Below are 24807 nucleotides of genomic sequence, written 5' to 3' on the forward strand. Positions count from 1 at the left end.
AGGCCCTCCGGACCCAGTCTAGCACTCTCCTTTTCTTGCCTCCTACTGAGGCAGCCCTGCGAGAGGCATCAGGGAAATGAGAGTGAAGCCAGAGACCCACTAATTACCCTCTGTCTTTCTCTGCAGTGACCTTTGGCCACACCCAGCAGCCTCTGACTCTCCCAGGCCAGACTCTTTGCCAAGTCATTTTCTCCATCCACCCCTTTTCCAGTCCACGGAAGTCTTCGCCAGCCCTTTCCTTACCTGCGGATGACCCACCAGGATGGTCAAAGTGCAGGGGGCATATCGGCACTGAGTTCTTTGGTCTTTAGTGTTTACTCCTGCAAAAAAAAAAAAAAAAAAAAAATAGGTGTCTTTGAAAACCCAGGACTGCGGTGCTTACCAGAATTCCTACCAGAATTACCAGAACTGTGTGCTTGCTTGTGACCTCCGAGTCTCCCACCCATCTTGCTTCTGTCTGCCCTCACACCTGCCTTTAGTAGCACACCTTTGCCCCTTCCCCTGAGGAATATGAAAGCCTAGCTTGGTCATCCAGGGCATCCCCAGATAGGACCAGACTCGGGCTCAAACTGAATTTTAGAGAGGAATTTCCCAAAATGTCAGAGCCATTCATAACCAAGAGCATGACTGGGGTATTGCTTCTCAATGTAAAGGTCCCACTGAAATGACCAGTCACCAAACTAACCCTTTATTATGGCTTGGCTCTTTTAGAAGAAAGCTCTCCAGTAAATCGAAGAAGTGGAAATCAATATTTAACCTGGGACGTTCTGGATCAGACTCCAAATCAAAGCTGAGTAGAAACGGGAGTGTATTTGTGAGAGGACAGAGGCTCTCAGGTAAGAATCACTAGCAGTTATGTTTTATGAGATGTATAATGTATATCGTATTAGAAAAACTCTGTTCAATCCACCTCCTGCATAGGGAAAAACCCAGTTCTTCCTTACTGTTTCTCTGCTGTGTGTCTCCTCACTACCTACACAGAACACCTCACTTCTGACATTCCTGGTCACCAAATGTGTGGAATTTTTCTGTGCTACACCACGGGGTGTTCTACAACTTAGCTCAATTCTGACACTGTCTATCCGGTGACAGCGTCAGGTCCCACAGGTTAAGGGCTCATACCCACAAGACTGCCCCCCACCCCTTCAGGTGCCAGTCACAGGCCTAGTTGTTACCTAAGCTCCTGACCAACCACTTATAGATGGGAGGTTCTAAAGACCCCCTCCTTGGGTTTGATTAATTTGCTAAAGCGGCTCACAGAATTGAGGGAAACACTTCATTATGTTGACCAGTTTGAAGGGTATGATGAAGGACACAGATGAACAGCCAGTTGAAGAGATATATAAGTGAGGTCTGGGAGAGTCCTGAGCACAGGAGCTTCTGTCTCCTCCATAGAGTTGGGGTACGTCACCCTCCTGATGTTTTTGCTTATCTGGAGACTCTCTGAACCCCATACTATTGGGATTTTATGGAAGCTTATCACATAGGCATAATCAATCATAAACTCCATTTTCAGCCCTTTTCCCTTCTCAAGAGACTAGGGGGTGAGGCTGAAAATTCCAAGTTTCCAGTCATGGCTTGGTCTTTCTGGTGACCAGCCCCTATCCAGGAGCCATCCAGGAACCTACCCAGAGTGGCCTCATTAGAACAAAAGACACTCTTATCACCCAGGAAGTTACAAGGGTTTTAGCAGCCCTGTGCTCCTGAAACATGGACAGAGACCAATAGGTTTTTTATTTTATAAATATTTATTTATCATATATATATATATATATTCCCCCCACCCATCTCTGCTTCTTAGGTCTTTGGTTTGATCATGTCAAACTCACTAGACCTGAAACATAAACTTAAAGATTAACTAGGGAGTCTTTTTTAAAAAAATAATTTTAGATTTACAAAAAAAGTTGCAAAGAGTACACAGAGAACCCTTGTACCCTTCACGCAGCTCCTTTTGATGTTAACCGTAATACAACGAGCCAAGCCAAAAAATTAACATCAATATAATACTATTAAATAATTTACAGACCTTATTCATAATTGACCAATTGTCCAACTAATATCCTTTTTCTGGTCCAGGAATACACATTGCATTCAGTTGTCATGCCTCCTTAATCTCCTCCAGTCTAGGACATTTCCTCAGTGGTTCTGACCATGACACTTTGGAAGAGTATGGCCATTTATTTTGTAGACTGTACTTCAGCCTGGGTTTGTCTGATGTTTTTTCATGATTCGACTGAGGTGATGAATGTTCTGCCTGTCTCAGCGTGTCATATCAGGAGGCACATGATGTCAATATCTTATTGCTGGTGATGTTAACTTTGATCACTTGCTTAAAGTGCTTGTCCATGTAAAGTTACTATTTTTTCCTTTTGCTTAACAAGTATATTGTGGGAGATACTTTGAGACTATGAAAATATCCTGTTTCTCATTATACTTTCATCCCTGAATTTTAGCATCCATCAATGATTCTTGCCTGTAAAAGTTACTGCTGTTATTTTTTTTTAAGATTTTATTTATTTATTTGAGAGAGAGAGAATACAAGCAGGGGGAGCAGCAGAGGGAGAGGGAGAAGCAGGCTCTCCGTTGAGCAGGGAGCCTGACTCAGGGCTCCATCCCAGGACCCTGGGATCATGACCTGAGCCGAAGGCAGACACTGAACTGACTGAGCCACCCAGGCGCCCCAAAAGTTATTACTGTTATTACAACAGTTATTACTGTGGTGTTTGCCAAATGGTCATTTTCTGTTTCCATCATTCCTTCTACATTGATTAATTGAACTGTATTATAAGGAAGATCTGTCCCTTCTCCCCCATGACTCATGCCAGGGTTATAATTTTTAAATAGGAGTGTTGCATTGTGGGAATGATATCTGAATAATTAATGGGAATTGGTGCAGGAAGGAACTGAGGTAATCATGGTACAATGGGGAATATAACCAATCCAGCTGAGTACTGTCATAAAGGGAAGTCCAGAAAAATCTGCCACAATGACCTTTAGTGTGATAGACTGAAACTCTGATTTTTTTTTTTTTAAATGGGGGGCAAGCGTTATGAAAATGAGCTGTAAAAGGTAAATGTACAAATGCAATGAGCAAACTTTGATTGGATCCTTTGAAAAAAGGGGCTACAAATGATAATTTTGGGGACAGGTAAGTTATTAGATGAAATTAAGGAACTGTAAATTTTCATAGGGTGCTAATGGTTTTTAGGAGGCATATGCTAAGGTTGAAGTATTTATTTATTTATTTATTATTTTTAATATTTTATTTATTTGAGAGAGAGAGAGCACGAGTGGGGTGAGGGGCAGAGGGAGAAGCAGGCTCCCTGTTGAGCGAGGAGCCCGATGTGGGGCTCAACCCCAGGACCCCGGGATCATGACCCGAGCTGAAGTCAGACACTTAACCAACTGAGCCACCTGGCACCCCAAGGTTGAAGTATGTAAAGATGAAGGGTCAAAATATTGAAACTCACTTTCATATGATTCAGCAAAATTTAAGTACATGGGGAGATACAGATACAGGAATAGAGAAAGCAAATATATGGCAAAGGTCAGCTTGGGTGGTAGGTTTAGAGGTCTTCCAATTTTGTGAATGGTTGAAGGTTTGTTTTTTTTTTGAAGATTTTATTTGAGAGAGAGAGAGGGAGCGCACACACGAGTGGGTTGGGGGGAGGGAGAGGACCTCAAAGCAGATGCAGGGAACCATCCCATGACCTGGAGATCATGACCTGAGTGGAAACCAAGAGTCCAACTCTTAACTGACTACACCACCCAGGTGCCCCTGAAGTTTTTAGTAATAAAGATTTTGGGGGAAAATGAATGCTTATAGGAAAAATGAGAGAAAATATCTTGAAGGACTCTCCTTGAAGCCAGTGATAACTGTGTGCCAAAGATAGATGTTAGAAGCCTTCACATGTGCCTCCTGGAGTAATGAGGCATGTTATGGGGTACAGCAGGTCCAGTGACTGGAAATAAGAGTACATCCAATTCAACTGACTTATGCAGTGAGGGAACTTACTGGGCTCTGTAACTGGATACCCAGATGTAGGGGAGGCTTCAGGGTTTAACACAGTGGCTCTGTCTCCAGTCCCCTGTTTTCCTCAGCTCTTGGGTCAGCTTCACCCCCAGTCTGGCTTCTTTGCCGCAACAAAGTGGCTATAGTACTTCTAGGCTTTACCTTTGACTATCACTACGTCCAGAAGGAGAAAGAACATCATTTCTGGTAGCTTGCTCCTCAGAGCAGGGACTCTTCTTTCCCAGCAGCCACCCATCAGAAACACCCCCAACCCACCCCCATCTCAGTTGCCTTCACTGAGTCATATGGATCAATCCCTATGGCCAAGGGAGTGCCCTGTGCTGACTGGCTTAGGCCTGGCTTCCTAAACCAATCACTGGCATGAGGAATGGGATGCACCCAAGAAGTACAAGGGTTCTGTGAGATGGAGGAAGGGAACTGATTCTGGGTAGGCATCTACAGCCTACACTGTATGAGGAAACATGGCTTTCACCAACTGGATGTATCTCAGGTGAAGAGGGCAGGTTGCCGCAGGTATGCTAGATCAGATACTAATCAGAAATTAGGACTCTCAAAGGAGAATTTGAGGGGAAGAGTACCTGGCAAGAAACTCCTGATCTAATAATAAAGAGATTTGCTTAAGCACATCGAAGAGCATTTCAGTTACAGAATCGGTGATACAATGAAAGAAGTTTACCACATAACAAAAAGTCCAAAACAATAGAGCAAAACAATGAAATAAATGATCTGCTTTGATCTTGCCTTAGGAAGATTTCCAACACCCCCACCCCCACCCCCGCCATGTGGTTTTCAAAAGGAAGAAGTCCAAGGTGCTGGATCAAATGGTAGTCCACTCACAGAATGCACAGGATGTTCCTGGCCAGGGGGTCTCAGCCTGGCTGCACCTCCGAGGCTCACACCCATAGCAGTTTTGCCTCAGGAGGTCTGTGGGGAAGCCAGAGTCTTGGTCATTTTTAGAAAGTTCCCCAGGTGATTCTGAAATGCAGCCAGGGTTGAAAGCCACTGGTCTAAGGCCTCATGAACAAACTAATCAGAGACAGATCACTGGGATGGCTGAATTTTGATGGGATGCGGGGGTGAAATGAAAGAGCCATCAGTGCCAGTACAAGTGACTCTCTGACCTTGACCAGGGGTCCTAAGTGCCCACTTTGCACCAGAGGAGTGTTGCTGGGACCCTCAGAACTAAAGACCAGGGTTGGGGCCCACTTGTGGTCACATCCGCCAGCATGGTGTCTGTAAGTGACACGAACTCACTATTTGTGGAAATATGCATTTGAAAAAAGTGAGTCAGTGGATTAACATATTTAAATAATTTTTAAAATCTTTTCTAAACTCCATAACTAAAGGGAATTTTTTTTTAAAGATTTTATTTATTTATTTGACAGAGAGAGACACAGCGAGAGAGGGAACACAAGCAGGGGGAGTGGGAGAGGGAGAAGCAGGCTTCCCGCTGAGCAGGGAGCCCGATATGGGGCTCGATCCCAGGACCCTGGGATCGTGACCTGAGCCGAAGGCAGACACTTAACGACTGAGCCACTCAGGCGCCCCACTAAAGGGAATTTTAAAAATTGACTCACCATGTATAGCACTGGGGATTTTTTTGGACGGGGGCAGATGAAGGGGATGTACTGGAATTGATGCATTATCCCCCAGGGAGAGTCCAGGGAACTCTCCAAAGTAAACGCCTTTCGGCAGGGAAGTCCCAAAGCCATAGGGATAATCTAAGAGAAGGGACTTGAGGACCCCAAAGCTGCCGGAAAACTGGGAGATGTACCTCCACGAGGCCAGGACAAGGTCCCAGACAGAAACCTATGAGCTAAATATAGTCCTGGGCCAAGGAGCCCTGAGTGCTCAGTTACTTAAATGGAGCCAGGGAATCCTTGGGGACTGTTCCCAAAAGCAGCTGCTGTGGCCACCAAGGCCACAAGAAGCCACATCATCCGAAAGAGGGTCCAACGTGAAAGGTGAACACTGGTGGCCGTGCAGAGAGAACTGTCGCCCATCCTTCATCATGACACTTAGTGTCATCAGGTCACGGCCCTCAAGGCTGACACATGAGACCCAAAAGAAGTCCAGAAATACAGCCTCTGGAAAACCAAGGCTCCCACTCAGCTCCCAGACTGCCCTCATTCCCCTCTTGGCAAGCTCGCTAGGAGGAACCACCTTTCAGCCACTTCAGCTCCCTGGGAAGAAGCGATATTTTGAAGTGCCTAATGCCGTGCCTGGAATAAGTGTTTATTTATTTAAGCCACACTCTTCCTCAAAGCTGCCTAGGTGGCTTATCAAGGTGCACAGAGGACACCAGGCGCATAGTAGGTGCTCAAAAAAGGTTTGTTTGGTTTGGATCTGCTCCAGGGTGAGACCATTTGGAGGAGCAACCAGCCCGCAGACCTCAGGAGCAGAGCTGCACGTGGGAGAAAGGGGCCTTCCGTCCCTGGGGCCCCCTCCCTTGCTGTACCAAATTCCTGGATGCTGTCAGTTGCAGCTGCAGCCAAGAATCCTGCTCTCCAGCCTGCAAGATAGGGGGGATTGCCTTGAGCCTCATGGACTGTACCCCCTGGATGAATCTTTGTATCATAAAATTTGGTTCAAGGCTCCTCATTTGCTAACAGCTGTTTGACAAAATTGGAATTTACCTTTATCTGTAAAATATTCATGAAACTTTGATCTGGAAATGACCTGTTTTTATAAGCTCAGTCCCATTATTTTTTTTTAAAGATTTATTTATTTATTTGAGAGAGGGAATGAGAGAGAGAGAGAGTACATGAGAGGGGGGAGGGTTAGAGGGAGAAGCAGGCTCCCTTACTGAGCAGGGAGCCCGATGTGGGACTCGATCCCGGGACTCTGGGATCATGACCTGAGCCGAAGGCAGTCGCTTAACCAACTGAGCCACCCAGGTGCCCAAGCTCAGTCCCATTATGAAAGTAGGAGCATCCAGGGTGGAATGGAGGAATGTTTTCCAAAGGGGAAAATTATAAATACTTGAAAAACTTTACTAAAGAACGTTCTCTTGTGTCCTTACAGCCTGACTTTTGTTCTGAATGCTTCCTCTTAATATGCATTCATCAGGGATATTTTTTCTTTTGTCTTTAGTGGAAAAGGCTACTATCCGACCGGCTAAAAGCATGGACTCACTGTGCTCAGTGCCTGTGGAAGGTGAGCTCTCACAGCCGCTTTCGGAGCTGGGGATTACCACCGGGAGACAGGAGCTCCTGTACCAGACCTGCCTTCACAAGCTACCTGCCTTCTAGTCTCATCACAATCCCCCCTGACCTTCCTGAACCCAACGGGTTCACACAGCCCTTGCATTAACCACCTCCCCCCTCCCCACATTACACCACAAGTCTTGGCCTCAAGGGTAACCACACCTGGAACTGGCAGCCATTGTACATGCAAATCTGAACCGGGTAAAAGGGCAACACCTGAGAATCAAGGCAGACGAGGCCTCCCCGCTGGGCATAAAGAAGAGCCGAGCACTGGTTTTTACCTCCTACTTTGGTGCCTAGATTCGTGTGTGTCTTGAATTTGCACGGTTCTTCACGTCGATGGGCACTGGGCAGGTTCTCTGCCGCTCCGAGTCTCGGTTTCCTCGCGTGTTAAAGGAGGTCATTACACTTCTCCTCCATAAGCAGCCTGGGAATTTTAAACCTAATGTTACAGAAGATGCCCAGCAGAGCCCTTAGTACCTCGTGGGGAGTTTTTCTCCCGATCCCAGGCAACTCACGTGTTATCTCGCGGCTTGTCTATTTCCCATCTGGATTTTTCTCCTCTTTGCTGTCACTTTTAAGTCCGTTGGGAACTTGCTCCTCACAACTGGGCTTTCTAACTTTTAGTTAATTTACATTTCTAGTTTCTCACCCCCTGAATCAGCAGCAGGAAGCCTGGGAAAAGGGAGAAAGGTCTCGCTGAGAACAGCATTTGTCTCCTTGCTGGGAAATCGAACCCCTGTTTGGGTCCATCTGCCAGAGGAGGCTTGAAACAACACATTTTTCAAGTTTTAAAGTAAAACAAAATTCTATTATTTTGCCCTTTTTGTCTTCTCCTTCATTTTGAGCAAACATCATTCTGCTATCCGGCATCTTTTTATTTTTTCTTGATCTACATTTACTGCTGGGTGGACGACGGCTCTGTCTAGCTCCCTTAGCCTTTTGGAAACTGCTCCCCCTGCAGAGTTTAAAACAGATGCATGCATACGACGGCATCCTGCCAACATTCTGTGGACATGAGAATATTCTTACTCTCTTGTCAACCAAATGTTATCTGTCTCTCTTAGGAGGTCTATGCCCTTACTACAATGCTTTGCCTTTCCAGTGCTCAGGTGTTGGGCACCGTCCCTTACTGGAAGGCAGTGTCATGGTGTGGGCGCCCAGGCTGCTGACTGTGTGTTTGCTTTTTCACTAGGGAAAGAAACCAAAGGAAATTTTAATCGAACGGTCACCACTGGTGGATTCTTCATCCCAGTGGCAAAATTGCATTCGACCAACACTGGCAGCTCATGTGACCTCAGCAAGCAGGAGGGCGAATGGGGCCAGGAGGGGATGCCGGCGGGGGCGGAGGGGGGCTTCGACATGAGCAGTGACCGAAGCCAACTTCAGGGCGCCCAGGCCCGGCCCCCACCTGAGCAGCTGAAGGTGTTCCGGCCGCTCGAGGATCCGGAGAGCGAGCAAACAGCCCCGAAGATGCTGGGTATGTTCTACACCTCGAACGACAGCCCCAGCAAATCTGTCTTTACCAGCAGTCTCTTCCAGATGGAGCCCTCTCCCCGCCACCAGCGCAAGGCCCTGAACATCTCCGAGCCCTTTGCCGTGTCAGTGCCGCTGCGCGTGTCAGCTGTCATCAGCACCAACAGCACCCCGTGCAGAACACCCCCAAAGGAGCTCCAGTCGCTTTCCAGCCTGGAGGAGTTTTCTTTCCAGGGGTCAGAGAGTGGAGGTTGGCCCGAAGATGACAAGCCACTGGGAGCTGAGTCCTCTACAGGTAAAGCAGGGGAGGGAGGGTTTCTTTTCATTGCAAGTGATTAAAAAACAGATGTAAAAGTGTTTAAACAGAGTTTGCAAGACAGTGCAGTGAAGTGGTTAACACTGTGGGCTCTGGAGCCAAATTGCCCCAGTCTAGTCTCAGCCATTTCACTGTACGACCTTTAGCAGCTGTGTGCCTCACCTGCTTGAGCTATAAAATGGGAATGATGTTCCTAGTCCTATCTTCTTCATAAGTTTGCTGGGAATATTAAGTTAGTCAATACACGTGAAGCTAACAGAACAGTGAGTAATACATAGTAAGTACTCAGTAAATGTTGCCTATTCTTTTATTCACCCATATACTGAGAAGACAGGAGAAAAAGCTCAAGGAGTCCAACTCTTCTAGACTCAGCCTCTCTCCATCCATCCCTCCCTCCCTTCTACCTCATATCTGCAGGGAACATGGGTAGCAACCCTAGCAATGAGAAAGGGTATCTTGCTCCCAATTTCCATATATCAAATGCAGGGAAGACTCTGATTGGGCCTGCTTGGGTCACATGCCCAGCCTTGGACCAATCATGGTTGCCAGGCACTTAGGGTTCTAAGATTGGTTAAGCCCGAGTCTCTGAACCATCTCTGGAGTTAGAAGGGGTTCTATGGTCAACAGCCAACTGTGAGCCACATAAAACAGAAGTAGGAAGAACCTCAAAGGAAAGGATGACTGACAGACACACCAACAAATGCTCAGTGTGGTTTAAGCATATTTTCATTATTAATATTAGCTAACTTTTTTTGAACAACTGTTATGGTATCAGGCACTGTCCTAAGTGTTCTATATGTATTATCTCTATTCTCCTCACAACAGCCCTGTGAGGTGTAGGTAGTTATTATTATCCCCATTTGCTTAGAGAGGAAATCAGTTAACTTGCCAGATGACTCAGAGCAAGGAAGTGGAAGAACCAGGATTTTATTTTATTTTATTTTGTGTTTTGTAAAGATTTTATTTATTTATTTGACAGAGAGAGACACAGCGAGAGAGGGAACACAAGCAGGGGAAGTGGGAGAGGGAGAAGCAGGCTTCCCGCTGAGCAGGGAGCCTGATGTGGGGCTTGATCCCAGGACCCTGGGATCATGACCTGAGCCAAAGGCAGACACTTAATGACTGAGCCACCCAGGCACCCCAGAACCAGGATTTTAATCCAGATTTTAAAACCCCTGCTTTAAAACACTCCACCATGCACCTTCACATGTTTACAAGGGGCTGTGGAGTTACAGAGATTGTTAGAACACGATCCTTGTGCCCAGAGAGTTCATGAACTAAGAAGAGAAACTAAAACTATACCAAAGTGCAGCAGAGGGTCAGCCTGCAGAAGTAGCATAAGACTCTCCTTGGGCTTTTTTTTTTTTTTTTAAAGAGATTTTTAATTTATTTTTAGAGAAAACAAGAGAGCACAAAGGGGAAGGGCAGAGGGAGAAGGAGAGAGAATCTCAAGCAGACTCCGAGCTCAGCATGGAGCCTGACGTGGGGCTCGGTCTCACGACCCTGAGCTCATGATATGAGTCAGTCACTTAACCGACTGCATGACCCAGGCGCCCCTCCTCCCTGGGCTTTTTGAATGAGGGAGGACTTCGGTCCCTGAAACATAATGAAAGAGGTGTTCAGAGAGGATTGCAAGGGCATCAACAAGAGGCAGTACTCTCAGGATTCTAGGAAGGCTTCCCAGAAGAGGTGACATTTGGGTGGGCCTTCATAAATGGGTAGGCTTTCTCCATACAGAAAAGGTGGGGAAGGCATTCTGGGCTGAGAGGCAGCTGAATATTGTGGGAAGACTGTAGGTTTTGGACTTCACCTGGGCTGATTCGAATGCTAACTTCAGCACTTTGGGGCTGTGTGACGGTGGACAGTGGTTGACATCTCTGAGCCAGTGGGGGTGGGGAGGGAATGTCCTTAAGATGCCTGTTCACGGTCTGGCTCACAGTCAATATGCAGTAAGTATTTGTCCTTTTCTCCTCCCTTTCGCTTCAGGATAGGGGGCAGAAGATGAGCAAAAACTCAGGGGTGTCAAGCGATGCCCTGGGTGGAGAATGCTGGGGAGGGGCGGTTGATGGGATCGAGCAGGGTGAGGGCTAGAGGAAGAAGGGAAGCCTTCGAGGAAAAAGTGTTTCCAGAGGCTTTTGTGTGATCGGTTCCTGTCCTAGGTATTTGGTCCTCACTCTACCCCGTGAAAACAGTGTTATACAATGAGGTAGGACCTGCTGCATGGAGGCAGTAGAGGTCAAACTCGGGGTCTGCCTCCCTCTCCGATGCCTTGGTGGATGTTTAAGACCAGAGCTTAATCACTTGCAATATATCCGAATTGGTGTGGAGTTAACCCCGGGGAAGAGTCACACAGGAAGCTGTCAATCATAATCATAATCATAACACATCTTTGTAGCTTGGTGTAAATCACAGATTCTGTGAAGTAAAAGATTAGAAAAGGGTTTTTCAACTTGGTACTATTGACATTGTGGGCCGGGCAATTCTTTATTGGGGGCAGGGGCTATTTTATGCTTCTTAGGATATTTAGTAGCATCCCTGGCTTCTGCCCCACTAAAGGCCAATCACCACCTTGTCCCCACCCGAACGTCTCCTGGGGAGGGGAAGAGCAAGTGGTCCCCAGTTGCGAGCCCCTGGCCTAGAAGATCTTCAAGACCCCTCTCATCTCTGACAGTCTGTAACTCTGGGAACTAAAGTCAGGACACGGCTGGGGGAAAGGGTCGAAAATGTGAGGGGCAGTGAGCTGGGAGAATTCCCTCCACCCTTGTGAAGCAGGACTAGTCCAGGACAGTGACTATGCGGGGCAAGGCCTCTCTGCAAATGACGTCTTCAATGGCTAACTCTCATCCATTGCAGCTTCCATACCTAAGAAGGTGGTTCTCGAGGACGCCAAGCCAGGACCAGAGGCAGTGAGGATGGTGGAATGCAACAAAGACCTCTCCCTGGAGTCAGGCCCCCAACAGGAGGAAAAGAAGGCCTTGGAAACCTCCCCGGGTTCTCAACATTCAAGTGAATTAGAGAAGAGGCTGGACCCGGAGAAAGCAGAGGAGGAGGGTCGAGAGGCTGGCCAGGTGGAGCCCAGCACTCTGCAGAAGAGCCCCAGTGTCCAAGCGGGACTTCTCCATGACATGGTAAAATGGACTCACTGCTGGGTTCAGCTAGTAGAGTTCTCTTTGTCCCAAGGGCTCTTGGTATAGCTGAAAGCAAGGATTGGGGGGGGGGGTTGTTTGTTTGTTTTAAGAACCAGTTTCTGCCAAAGGGACTTTAGGAGACAACCTTCACAACCATGTGCTGGGAGTTAGGCAGTGCGGGAGTGCTGTAGCAGCCTCAAGAGGGCTGTTTGCAATTGTAGAAAGAGAAGGTATACAGAGATTCTTACAGGGATTGAATTGGGGCGGGGGGAGCTCAAGTATAAATAGTGCCACCCAGGCTCCCCTGGAATTTTATGCTTTAAAGGTCACTATTTTGTGAGGAGAATGGCTTGGAAAAGGCAGGAGAGGAGACAGGGATGCCAGTTAGAAGGGTAGTATATGACAGGCCAGGCAAGAAAACATGGTGGCTTGGAGGAGAGTGGGGGCAACAAGGATAGAAATGGAAGGCCTCAAGCGCTATTTAGAAACTAGAAGGGAGGCGCCTGGGTGGCTCAGTCGTTAAGCGTCTGCCTTCGGCTCGGGTCATGATCCCGGGGTCCTGGGATCGAGCCCCGCATCCGGCTCCCTGCTCCGCGGGAAGCCTGCTTCTCCCTCTCCCACTCCCCCTGCTTGTGTTCCCTCTCTTGCTGTGTCTCTCTCTGTCAAATAAATAAATAAAATCTTTAAAAAAAAAAGAAACTAGAATGGTGCTTGCTTCGGCAGCACATATACTAAAATTGGAACAATACAGAGAAGATTAGCATGGCCCCGTGCAAGGATGACACACAAATTCGTGAAGCATTCCATATTTTGGGGGGGATTCCTGGCTGGCTCAGTCAGTAGGGCATGTGACTCAATCTCAGCGTCGTGAGTTCAAGCCCCACATTGGGCATGGAGCCCAGTAAAATAAAATGAAATGAAATAAATAAAAAGCTGTGTCTGAAATAATATTTATCACACACACACACAAAAGCTAGAATGAACAGGACTTGGTGAAGGATTGGATCAGAGAGGGAGAAGGAAGAGTCAAGACACCTCATAGATTTCCGATCTGAGCAGAAAGTAATATGTAACTATGTAGTATGTAATAAGTAACTATGGTCCACTTACTGAGCTGGTGGGGGAGGGGAGTTTACGTGCTCATTTATTTATCTAAATGTATTGATTTCTTAGTAAGAGATTGATTAGCGTAGGTGCTGAGGAGAGTAAAGAGATGAGTAAAAGGCTGCCTCTGCCCTGAAGGTGAAATGGAAATAGACACAAGTGTGATACAGTAGAATCAGATCTCAAAAACATGCCTGCCTTTTCACCAAGGAATCCTACTCCTGGAGAGTTCTCTGAAGGAAACAATCAAATAGAAATACTGCAAAAGAGAACCTCTCATTGAGCAACTACTCACAGTATACCAGGCACCATTTGGCCTTGAGGAATCAAAGATGAACAGACACAATTCCTTACCTCAAGAGCTCATAGTCCACTGGGAAAAATAGCATCAAATTAATTGTAATATGAAACATGTGATGAGAGGCAGGTGGGAAGTGATGTCAGGTTGGCAGCAGGTCAGGTTTCTCATAAAGGCCTGAACCCCCCCCCCCCAACACACACACACACAGGATGGATGTGCCTCCTGGAACTGCTGCTCCTTGGGACCGACAGGTCTTGAGCCAAGAAATGAAGGCCACTGAAATGTTTCCCTGGCCCTGACCGGGCCTCCTTTCATCCCTTTCCTGTCTGCAGTTTGGGGCTTTGTGTAGGGAAAGGAGGAGTCAAAGAGAAACTAGACTTGAGGAGAGACCAGGAGCAGCAAACAACATGGAGGAGGAGGCACCCCTTTAGATCAACAGAGGTTATCTGTGGGTAGTCGGAATATAAGGTTTTGCTGTTTTTGTATTCTCCTTTCTTTCAACATGTGTTAAATATTTTTCTCCATGGGAAATATGTATTTCTTTAGTAATAAGAAAAGCTGTATTTATTTATTTGGAAAGCAAATGTCAGGGCAAGAGTTAACATTTACATTCCCCTGGGAGAATCTCATTCTTGTGTGCCATCTGGTAAACCTGAGGTTAACTGAGACCAGGGGTTGGTTGCTGTTCTAAGTCAACAGTGCGCAGGGATTAAGTGTTTCTGTTCTGATGTGGACATAGCTGGATTTCAGTCCCAGGCTGCTGCTGTATGACTTAGGTAAATTGTTAAATCTGTTTGAACATAGGTCTCCTCACCTCTAAAATGGGAGTCATTATAGTAGTATTTATCTCTTTAAGTTGTTGGGACAGTTCAACAAGAGCATGCAGTTAGAATGTGTTGGGGCATGCAGTAAGCCCTGAATAAACATCCACAATTATTAGTAATGTGGTGGCCTCTATTTGCTGGGATAATGCAGCCTGGCCCGGCGCCAGTCCCTTCACTGTCACTGGGAAATGGTGCCGTTGTCAAGGCCGGGAGTCCTTGGCTCTCAAATAATCCGTTTCTTGATGTTTTTCAGGATGAAGATGATCTGGCCAATGCCCTGATCTGGCCCGAGATTCAACAGGAGCTGAAGATCATCGAATCTGAGGAGGAGCTCTCCTCATTGCCACCACCTGCTCTAAAGGTCAGCCCCACTCAGCCAATTCTGGAGTCCAGTCCAGGGCCTTTCGCTTCCCGGGAGCCTCCTGGGAGCTGGTCTTGCGGCCCAACACCAGGCTCCACCCCTGCGGAGGAGGGGACTACGGATCTAACCAATCAGAGTGCAGAGGGGACTTCCCTGGCAGCCAATAGAGAAAAGCCGGAGACAATGAGCATCCTCCAGAGACCCGAGCCCGAGAAGCGTCCGGACCCCACCAGCTTGGCTCCTCTGGAAATTGTTCCATTTGAGACGGCTTCTGCACAAGCAAAGGTGGACCAGGAAGGCCCAGGAAATCTGTCCCCTCTTCTCCCGCCTGCTGCCCCTCCTCCAACTCCCCTGGAGGAGGCACCTCGAGTCCAGCTATCAAAGGGCAGTCCTGAGAGAGAAGACTCGCCTAGGAATTTGAGTACAAATCCATACACAGACCAGCTGAAGTCCAAGTCCAGCCTGTGTCAGGAGGAGGAGGAGGCCTCTCTAGGACAAAGTGAAGAGCAAAATTCTAAGAATGCTGCTCCTGAGGAAAAAGGCTCTGGTTTTCAAAGCCCAACAAGAGAGGTTGAGATCTCCCCACAAGGAGAGGGGGATGTAGCCCATTCGGTGCAGGAGCCCTCAGACTGTGATGAAGACGAAACTGTGACAGACATTGCCCAGCAGAGCCTGGAGATGGTGGAGCCCTGGGAGGAGCCCCAGTGGGTAACGAGTCCACTTCACTCTCCCACCCTGAAAGATGTGCAAGAGGCCCAGGTGCAGGGCCCCCAGGGCCACCGACTGGAGAAGAGGCTCCCCCACAGGCCCAGCCTTCGTCAGAGCCGTTCTCTAGATAGCAAAACCACCACGGTTAAGAGCCAGTGGACTCTTGAGGCTCCCTCCTCCAGCAGCTGTGCTAACCTTGAAGCAGAGAGGAATTCCGACCCTCTGCAGCCCCTGGCACCCAGGAGAGAGATTACTGGATGGGATGAGAAAACCCTGAGGTCCTTCAGAGAGTTCTCTGGCCCAGAAGGGACAGAGGCTTTTCCCAGCCAAAAGGGATCAGGTGGTTTGCAGCCCAAATCAACAGAAATCAGCCCTGTCAGACTAGCAGAGGGAAAGGAACTGGGGACACACCAAGGGCACAGCAGCCCTCAGATTGAGCAAGGTAGTGTTCCTGGGCCAGACAATAGCAAGGAGAGTTCACCTCGTGTGCAAGACAGCACCTCACGTGGAGAGCATCCCCCAAAGTTACAGCTGAAGAGCCCTGAGTGTGGGCCTCCAAAAGGGAAAAACAGGCCTTCTTCCCTCAATTTGGACTCTGCCATTACCATCACTGACCTCTTCCGGTTTGACAATGTGGCCTCATTTGGTTCACCTGGAACGCAGCTCTCTGAGCCAGGAGACACAAAAGTCACATGGATGACCTCATCCCACTGTAAAGGAGACCCATGGAGCATTTGCTCCCAGGACCCTCAGGACCTGGACATTGTTGCTCATACCCTGACAGGCCGCCGTAACTCAGCTCCTGTGAGTGTATCAGCTGTGAGAACCTCCTTCATGGTCAAAATGTGCCAGGCTAGGGCAGTCCCAGTCATTCCACCCAAGATTCAGTACACACAGATCCCACAGCCCCTGCCCTCTCAGAGTTCGGGGGACAGTGGAGTCCAGCCTCTGGAGAGGAGCCAAGAGGAACCCAGCTCAACTGGTGGGACCTCACAGAAATCTGCCAGAGATGATTCTCTCTCCTTGGAAAGCCCAAAAGAAGAGAAACCAAAGCAAGACACAGGAGCCATTGAGTCCTTGCCAATGGATACCACTACATCCCACATGTGTGAGGGACCTGCCCTTCCTCCAGAACCAGTCTTGGCTAACCTGCTCTCCACCCAGGATGCAACAGTGCAATGCAGAAAGCGCACATCAGAGACAGAGCCATCCGGAGACAACCTTCTTTCTTCAAAACTGGAGCGACCATCAGGGGGTTCTAAACCTTTCCACAGGTCAAGGCCAGGAAGACCTCAGAGCCTAATCTTATTCAGTCCTCCTTTCCCCATTATGGACCACCCACCCCCTTCATCCACAGTGACAGATTCCAAGGTTCTCCTGTCCCCTATCAGAAGTCCCACCCAGACAGTTTCCCCTGGCCTTCTTTGTGGGGATTTGGCAGAAAACACGTGGGTCACACCAGAAGGGGTTACGCTTAGGAATAAAATGACCATCCCTAAGAATGGCCAAAGACTAGAGACTTCAACCAGCTGTTTTTACCAGCCCCAGCGCAGATCAGTGATTCTGGATGGAAGAAGTGGGAGGCAAATAGAATGACAGCAGTTCACCTGCTGGTGTCAGGAAAAAAAAAAATGTCCTGATTCATCATCTGGAAGTTATTACAGGGCTGCCTTGCCATTATTCCAGGCATAGGTTATCCAAGTTTGGGCTTATTTTGGCGTCTTTTCTTTCTTCAGCTTTTTGACCACTTATTAATTAGTCCATTTGCCAGAAGAGAGGTCAAGGGAAGGATCAAGAGATGAAATTTAGATAAGTCCATAACAGCAGGTGGGAAAAGGTCGGGTAAGGGAAGAAGCTGAAATGCCTGCTTCCAGTGAGATTTGGGGTTGTTTGTGAGTTGCGTTTCTCCCACACTGTCATTATCTATTACTGTTGAGAGCTGGCTAAAATAATGTCTTTTGAAAGAAAGAGAAATCCTTTGCCTGTGCTGGAAAATGTTGCTGTTGAGGTTTGAAGGCCTCCTTTTTACTTCACGCTTTTTAATGCTCCTTAAAGCACGTGTTCTTTTAGACCAGTTTTCTGATAAGCTTTGTAAACGTGTACACTCCAGAATAGAAGCAGATTTGGAAGTACAAACTAATGTACACTTAAAGATCCAAGTGGGTGAAGTTACCCATGCTCTTTCCCTGGAATCTCTCTGCAGACCTGTCAGAGATGGTTGTGTCTATCAGCGTAGAGAATCAGAATCTATACGCAAGAGCAAATTCTGAGACTGGCAAAATCTAAGAAGACTGGCTGTGGCTTTCGTTAATTTGGGACTCGACCATTATCCTGACCTCTGATTTATAAATCCAGTGGCTGGGCAGGGTGGACGCTGAGCCGAGGGTTACCTCAATGAATTGTGCTGAATTTTCACTTAGGTATGCAATGGTGAAGTGATCTGTTTTCTTTCCAAATTAGAGCCCATGAACAGGATATCTTCATAAAGAAAAACCTCACGCATGGGTAGAACTACGCTCCAAAGTCAATGTGTTTAAATTGATGGGGCATTAATAGAAAACACTTCTAGCTCAGCTTCCTTGTCCTTCCACACTAGGCTGGGAGTACAGGAGAGGGTAAGGAGGGAGCCCTAGCAGGGTGGCCATCTCTTCCACCTGGGGAGAGCTGCCCTTTGGAAAATGTATTTCTTTTTAGCCAGGGGGTGCCTCCCTTTCTCCCTCTCCTTCCATTACTCAGAGCAGATTTGAGGCATCTTTCTCCCTCCCATCATCCCCCTCATCTGTCACCCACCCCAGACACTCGGACTTGCCTTTCTCCTGTCTATATGCAAGCAGAAGCAATAAACCAATCTGATTTTATTTCAGTTATTTAGAACTTCCAGTGGTTCTTTCTTTTTCAGCTGGTGAGAGGAAAAAGAACTAATAGAACCTGCTGGCAGATTTTTGGTCCTCCTACAAAAAGGGGCTACACAGGAGCACTTCTCAAGGCAAAACCCATTAGGGTACCTACAGTTTCTAACCTTCTAAGACAACAGTCTTATTTAGAAACAAATTAAAATAGACCTGTTTCTAGCCCTGTGCACGTCATCTCAGGTTCAAGTCTGGCCGAACTCCGTCCACAAGCTCCGTCATTGCAGAAATTTCTCTAGGGGCTAGCAGTACCTCTCGGCAGACCTCACAACCAAGGCTGCTGCTGGAGTGGGTAGGGGCTGAACTGAAGTTACCTCGACCGGGGAGAAATTGGAAGCCGATGCCCTGCAACAGATCCATATTCCTCTCTCCCTTCTCCCCTGATAAACCTTACAGTTTTGAAATCTTGTGCTGGACATTTTAAGCCAGTGTCTGTGGCAGGGGTAACTGGTAGGCCAGCTGATGAGTTCTACTTTCAGAGGGCACTGAGGTGAGTGAGCAAGGGGAGCGGTTTATGGGAAGTTCAGTGTCTTGCTTTCTCATTAGGTGAGCGAGACCCTGGACCGACAGCCAATGGGATGTCAACCCATAAAAAAAAGTCCTAGGGTATGGCATTTTTTCCTCCTTGGCAAGTAAGGTGAAGAAATATAGTGGTGACAGTTGAGAAAGGCCATGTTCAGGAGATTTGAAAAGTACATTCCTGCCTTATCAGAAAATGTGGACAGATAAGCTTTATCCCAAATCGCAGTGTACTATGGTGTCTATGCTTTGATAAAGACCATGTTCCAGTTAGAATGTGAGAGAAGAAAAAACTGGACTTTGCTTCACCGTCAGAACTCTGAGCCGAGTAATGAAATATTTAAACTATTTTATGATTATTTTGAATTTTTGTTTGTAACACTTAGAGGATAGATTTTATTTGGGGATAGACTGAGAAGCCACTTAGTACACATGAATGAGTTTGCTCGAGGCACCTAGGCAGATTCTTAAATGGCTGCCATGCTCCTTAGACTCTGACATCTTTTGTTTGTAGCATCATCTTCAGGACTGTGGGTGTGTGGATGCCATCATGAGACACAATGACCAAACTGTCTGGAGATACTCTCTACTCTGAGCTTTCCTAAGCCTGTCAATCTGGAAGGCTGTGGAAGCTGACTCACCTTCTTGATCAGTGTCCCATGGCCAAAGTGTGGACTTCTTCACTATAGGCCAGCCTGTCAACTGTCACAAACACATTCATAAGCTTCCTGTGGGCTAACCCAGCACTGAGGAAATTCCGTTTCATGACAAAAAGAACTCAGATTTCCCCCCTGAAATTGTTCCCTCAAATGCCCCGAGATTACCTATTTGGTCGTTCATTTGGGACTGAAAAATGACCCCCCTGAGAATGGCTGGATGGAAATCAAATTGCCTGCTTCCGTCCAGAGGAGGGACAGGCCAAGGGCTGGTGTTTTTAGGAGGATCTGCATGGTGCCCTAGGAAGGGCTGCAAAATCAAATTCTCAAAGTGCTCCTTCAAATCAGTTACCAGTCCTCAAAATGGAGATAGTCGATTTTAAATGTTAAATTTGAAATGAAATGCATGCATCTTCTAATGTTTTCTTCCAATGTTAGTGTTTGCTTAAGAAGATAATAATCTATATTTATTGGCAAAATGGCCCTCTCAGGCCAAATATTTTTTCCTTTTTTTTCCCAAAATGGACCAAATAGAAGAAATTTGGTTTTTATTCTTGCTTCAGATGGAATGTGAAGAGACCTGACCAAGAACCCCATTAAGACAGCCTGATCTAAGCCCTAAAATTAAAAATATTGGCCAAGTCAAAATTCTGGGTTCTGGGGAAATTAAAAATGTAAGCATCATCCTCCTCAAAAATATTTATCAAGAGCTTAGTAATATTGCCCTGGGTACCTTTGTACTCTTAAATCCCTGAAGAGTCTAATGAAAAAAGGGATAGGGGTGGTAGCAAATGAAACAGTCCATAAACAAACAGGAGGAAGATGTAGAACCATTAAATTACCAAATGAAAGCTGAAAGGGGAAAATGTAGCAACTAGCATCTTTTAATAGGATTTTTAATAGTGTTCAAGTTACCTACTGACTTCACTCAAATTAAACAATTGCAAATCCAATAGAAGGTACTAGGGAGACACTCAGGCATTGAGAATTTTGCTTTGATTGCTTAAAAAATGTGAGAGTGATAATTAAGAACAAAGAGTTCTGAAGTTGTGTGTGGTCTTAATTGGTTTGGTTGTGAAGTCCTGCTGGATCGCTGCTCATGAGCCAGCTAATATCAGCATTCCATGCTCCTGGGGAGGGGGCTTTAGAGACTTCCATCATCACAAGACGGGTTAACATGTTGGTGATGAAGTCATAGGTCCAAGATAAGGTGTTACTTTTGTGTCCAATGTTCAGCATGCTGATCACGTTTTATTAAAATTGGGTGGTACAGTCATTGGTCTACACAGGTCTCATGTTCCTGCCTGAAGACATAGTGGGAACATAAGATTCATCGGTCTGGAATTGGAGTGGGAGAGGTTCAGGACAGGTCCAATTCGCACCATGATTGACTAGGACCACATTCTACCCTGGCTTGTCCTCTCTGATGACAAAATGAATCCTGGAGTTAAATGTTGTCAGGAGTATGATTTTAGGCACTTCCAGCAGAAGGTCAGCTCAAAATGTAGAATGACAAAGAATGTGTCCTCCTTTGTCAACACCTTCTCTAGCAAAGTCGGGCCAGAAGAGGGAGCAGGCACCTTTCCTGGAGAGGCACAGGAGATGGAAGAAGGGTGATTGCCTGAAATCAGTGTTGGTCCAGATAGTATAAAACTGGGGGCTACCACAGATGGATGGGCACACAGTAGGTCATTTAGCAGCCTTGAGGTTCATGAGCAGTGCAAAATCACTTCTCTGTGAGGATGAAGGAGGATGTAGCTAAGTATAAGAAACCCACGCAGTCTGTAGCCGTGTGTTTTACTGGATGGATCACAATGCTTTGCAATAACTTAATGCCATACTAATTCCTGGCTGATAATTCTGCAAGGTAAAGAACTTTGTCAAAGGCATCTGTTAGAAATCCACATGGTTTCAGCTTGTTTGTTGAGCTCGACAAATATGTTTCCAAAGATATAATCAAATTTTTCTATTGATTAAAAAAGTATAAATATTAAACCTATCCATAGAGACATTTAAGTGTAATTAAAACAGATTGTTATGCTTTAAAAATGTATTCTAATAAATGATATAAAGGATAATGCTTATGATGGCACTATGAACTAGAGGAGGACCTGGGGTCACCAAAATCAATATTAGAAAAAGTAGATTATATGCATCAGGCTCATTGTTCTAGTTCGATGTTAGTTTTTACTTCAAGGTTTGGTCTCACAGCCAAAGTCTGGATGATTTGCTTCAGTAAATTTTTCTTTTGTTATTTTACTTCTTACTGTCAAATAGTTGCAACTTCTCTCTCTTACTGTTGCAATCATACACGTTACCTAAGATACCCCGTATAAATCAATGGATATTGTCATGAAAACTAAGAAGAAAAAACCTATTGCTTCTCAAAAGTCTGCAGCTTATGGAGTTATGTGGGTCCATCTGAACAGATGTGAACTCAATTTTTCTATTACTTGCATCAATCGAGGGGGACTACTCTTTCATTTGAATGATTATGTTAAAGAAGAAAAATCCTGGCATATGTAATCACAAAAAAGGGGGAGAAGGGCACTCAATGGGTCTTAATCACAGGCCCTTAGAAAAAACAATCATACAATGGAGGCTCACAATCTGGTGATATTTGCAGTGAGAAACACCATTGCCAAGGGGATAAAAATACGAGTATTTTGACAATAATATTCTTTTTAGAACTTTACGCTACTCAGGCCTGCTCCTGTCATCCTCATTACCTCCCTAAATGCCTTTTCTCCTCCATACTCCCAGATCCCCATTCAGCTCTGTTTCTCTTTCCTTTATCCGTGCCCACTGCCCCCCAAATGGCAGCACATAGTTGCCCTCACTCCTAATCTATCCCACAGTTGCTCTGGAGTCTTCTCTCCTCACAACCCTGGGGTCTTCCCTGAATGTTGCTTCCACTTCCTGGACTCCCATAAAAGTTGACGCTCCCCTGAGGGCACCCCAGTTCCTACACTGAAGGCTACACATTCCTCCCTTGTTACAGACTACAAATTGCTGAGATGTTCTCGTGTCTCACTTCTGTTTTCTGCACCATTGCTTCTTCCCATTTCATACAGAAATCTCTCATTACCAAAATTCATGGAGTCCAGCTATTTTTTTTTACCATTCTTTGTGGCCATGATGTAGTCAATGTCCCAGATCTCCCAGTCTCTGGCACGAGCTTCCTGTTTCCACCACTGTTCTGGATGATTTCAGTGTTTCTGAGGAAAACCCACTCCACAGTCTTGGCACAGTAGCTCACAGCTTTTTACCTCTCTTGAGTTTTGGCCATTTGCCTCCAGGGTTACACATTATGCTGTTTCACAACCTAAACTCTCATATTCCATTCTAAGAACTTCTATCCTTGCTCCTTTATTTCTCCAACCTGTTCAAGATCGTTTATGCCTGGTCTACCTCTACCCTTTCTGACAGACAGTACGCCCAACCAGACTTCAATTTTCCTTCCCCAGCCTTTCCAGACCCCAGGCTATAGCATCTCAACTATTCACACCAGCACCACTAACTCCCTTGAACACTTCGGCCATACCTGCCCGGTGAACCTCCAAACTAGGACCAGGACTCTTACCACCCATCTTCTCCGTCCTTTTATCTATTGAGTTAGACCAGAGAAAAATCATAAAACCGTGGAAATTTATGGTTTACCACCTCAGCAGTACCCTCATTCCCAAAACTCACAAAAACTATTCCACTATTCTAAGCCCCCTCCTAGATTGACCGCCCAAAATTGCCTCTTACTTCACCATGTTTCTGCTGTCAGATGTTTCTCCCACCCCCACTCCCCCGGCAAGCACTTCCCCTTCTCCATGTACGTGTGTATCTAACCTCCCTTCTAGCTCACAAAAATTTCTATTCCTCCTTCCCAAGGGCTCCCAAGAACACTTTTTAATTCACTTCTTCTTCATTCCAATTCACTACTCTGGACCAACCAACCTAAATGACCTCTGCCCCCATTGCTCCATTAAAATTTCTCTTACTAAAGTCACTAATGACCTAATAACCAAATCCAACAGTTCTCAGTCTCTTGACTTCCTTATTTGATACTGTCGATCATTTCTTCCTTTTTATTTTTTTTAAAGATTTTATTTGAGAGAGAGCACACATGCGCACAGAGGGAGAGGGAGAAGCAGACTACCCGCTGAGCAGGAAGCCGGTCGGGGCTTGATCCCAGGACCCAGAGATCATGAACTGAGCCTCCCAGGCACCGCTGATCATTTCTTCCTTGCAACACTAATTCACCTTGTCTTAAACTTCCATTTCCTTAGTCTTATTCATTTGAAAGCTTCCTCTTCCTCTGCTCTTAAATGTTATTTACCAGAATTCTGTCCATCCTCTTTTCACTCCACTTTTTCTATCACCCAACAGTGGCGACACCCCCCCCACACACACACCCTCTCACCTCTTACATAGACTTTTTAAATGGCTGGCTAACTGATCTCCCTGCTTTGTCTTTTTTTAATTTTTTATTGTTATGTTAATCACCATACATTACATCATTAGTTTTTTTTTTAAGATTTTATTTATTTGAGAGAGAGAGAATGAGAGATAGCACGAGAGGGAAGAGGGTCAGAGGGAGAAGCAGACTCCCCACTGAGCAGGGAGCCCGATGTGGGACTCGATCCCGGGACTCCAGGATCATGACCTGAGCCGAAGGCAGTCGCTTAACCAACTGAGCCACCCAGGCACCCTACATCATTAGTTTTTGATGTAGTGTTCCATGATTCATTGTTTGTGTATAACACCCAGTGCTCCACGCCGAATGTGCCCTCTTCCTGCTTTAAGTCTTACTGACATCTGTCCATCCTCCAGATTGTACATATTGCTGCCAAAGTTGTCTAAGATAGGATAGTGGATCCCATCAAAATCACCTTGAGTGTGTTCAGACAGATATCTGGGTTCTCTCCAGAGTTTCTGACTCGGTAGGTTTAGGGCGGGGCTTGAAATTTTCCATTTCTAACAAGTTCCCAGTTAGGTGATGCTGCTGCTGCAGACCCAGGTATTATATTTTGAGAACTCCTGACTTGAGAACCCTTGGGGTCATTAGTCCTCAATTGAAAATCTTTCACTAGCGGTCTTCAGTTCCTAGACTTCTGTCTGCTTAAGAAATTACTTGAATTGGGGCGCCTGGGTGGCTCAGTCGGTTAAGCATCTGCCTTTGGATCAGGTCATGATCCCAGGTCCCTGGGACCAAGCCCCGCATCGGGCTCCCTGGTCAGTGGGAAGCCTGCTTCTCCCTCTCCCTTGCCTGCCA

General features: G+C 46.3%; 1 protein-coding gene and 1 non-coding gene across 2 annotated transcripts in view; both read left to right on the forward strand.

Annotated features, from left to right (window-relative positions):
• The window catches only part of ARHGAP31 (Rho GTPase activating protein 31), a 104719-nt gene extending 82990 nt beyond the window's left edge, over positions 1-21729 (forward strand). Inside the window, exons 8-12 of the mRNA XM_028110630.2 lie at positions 712-836; positions 7127-7189; positions 8435-9010; positions 11885-12159; positions 14642-21729. Coding sequence (XP_027966431.1) covers positions 712-836; positions 7127-7189; positions 8435-9010; positions 11885-12159; positions 14642-17053 — 3451 coding nt within the window. The 3' untranslated portion in view covers positions 17054-21729. The remainder of the gene's footprint in view (positions 1-711; positions 837-7126; positions 7190-8434; positions 9011-11884; positions 12160-14641) is intronic.
• Positions 12867-12972, forward strand: LOC114214855 (U6 spliceosomal RNA). Its single transcript, XR_003610497.1, has one exon. It is a non-coding gene; the product is annotated as a U6 spliceosomal RNA (small nuclear RNA).
• Positions 21730-24807: the final 3078 nt, after the last annotated feature.

This window comes from Eumetopias jubatus, unplaced genomic scaffold, assembly GCF_037043125.1.
Source record: "Eumetopias jubatus isolate StellerSeaLion01/CBP00866 unplaced genomic scaffold, mEumJub1_p1.0 scaffold_1, whole genome shotgun sequence".
Lineage (NCBI taxonomy): Eukaryota > Metazoa > Chordata > Mammalia > Carnivora > Otariidae > Eumetopias > Eumetopias jubatus.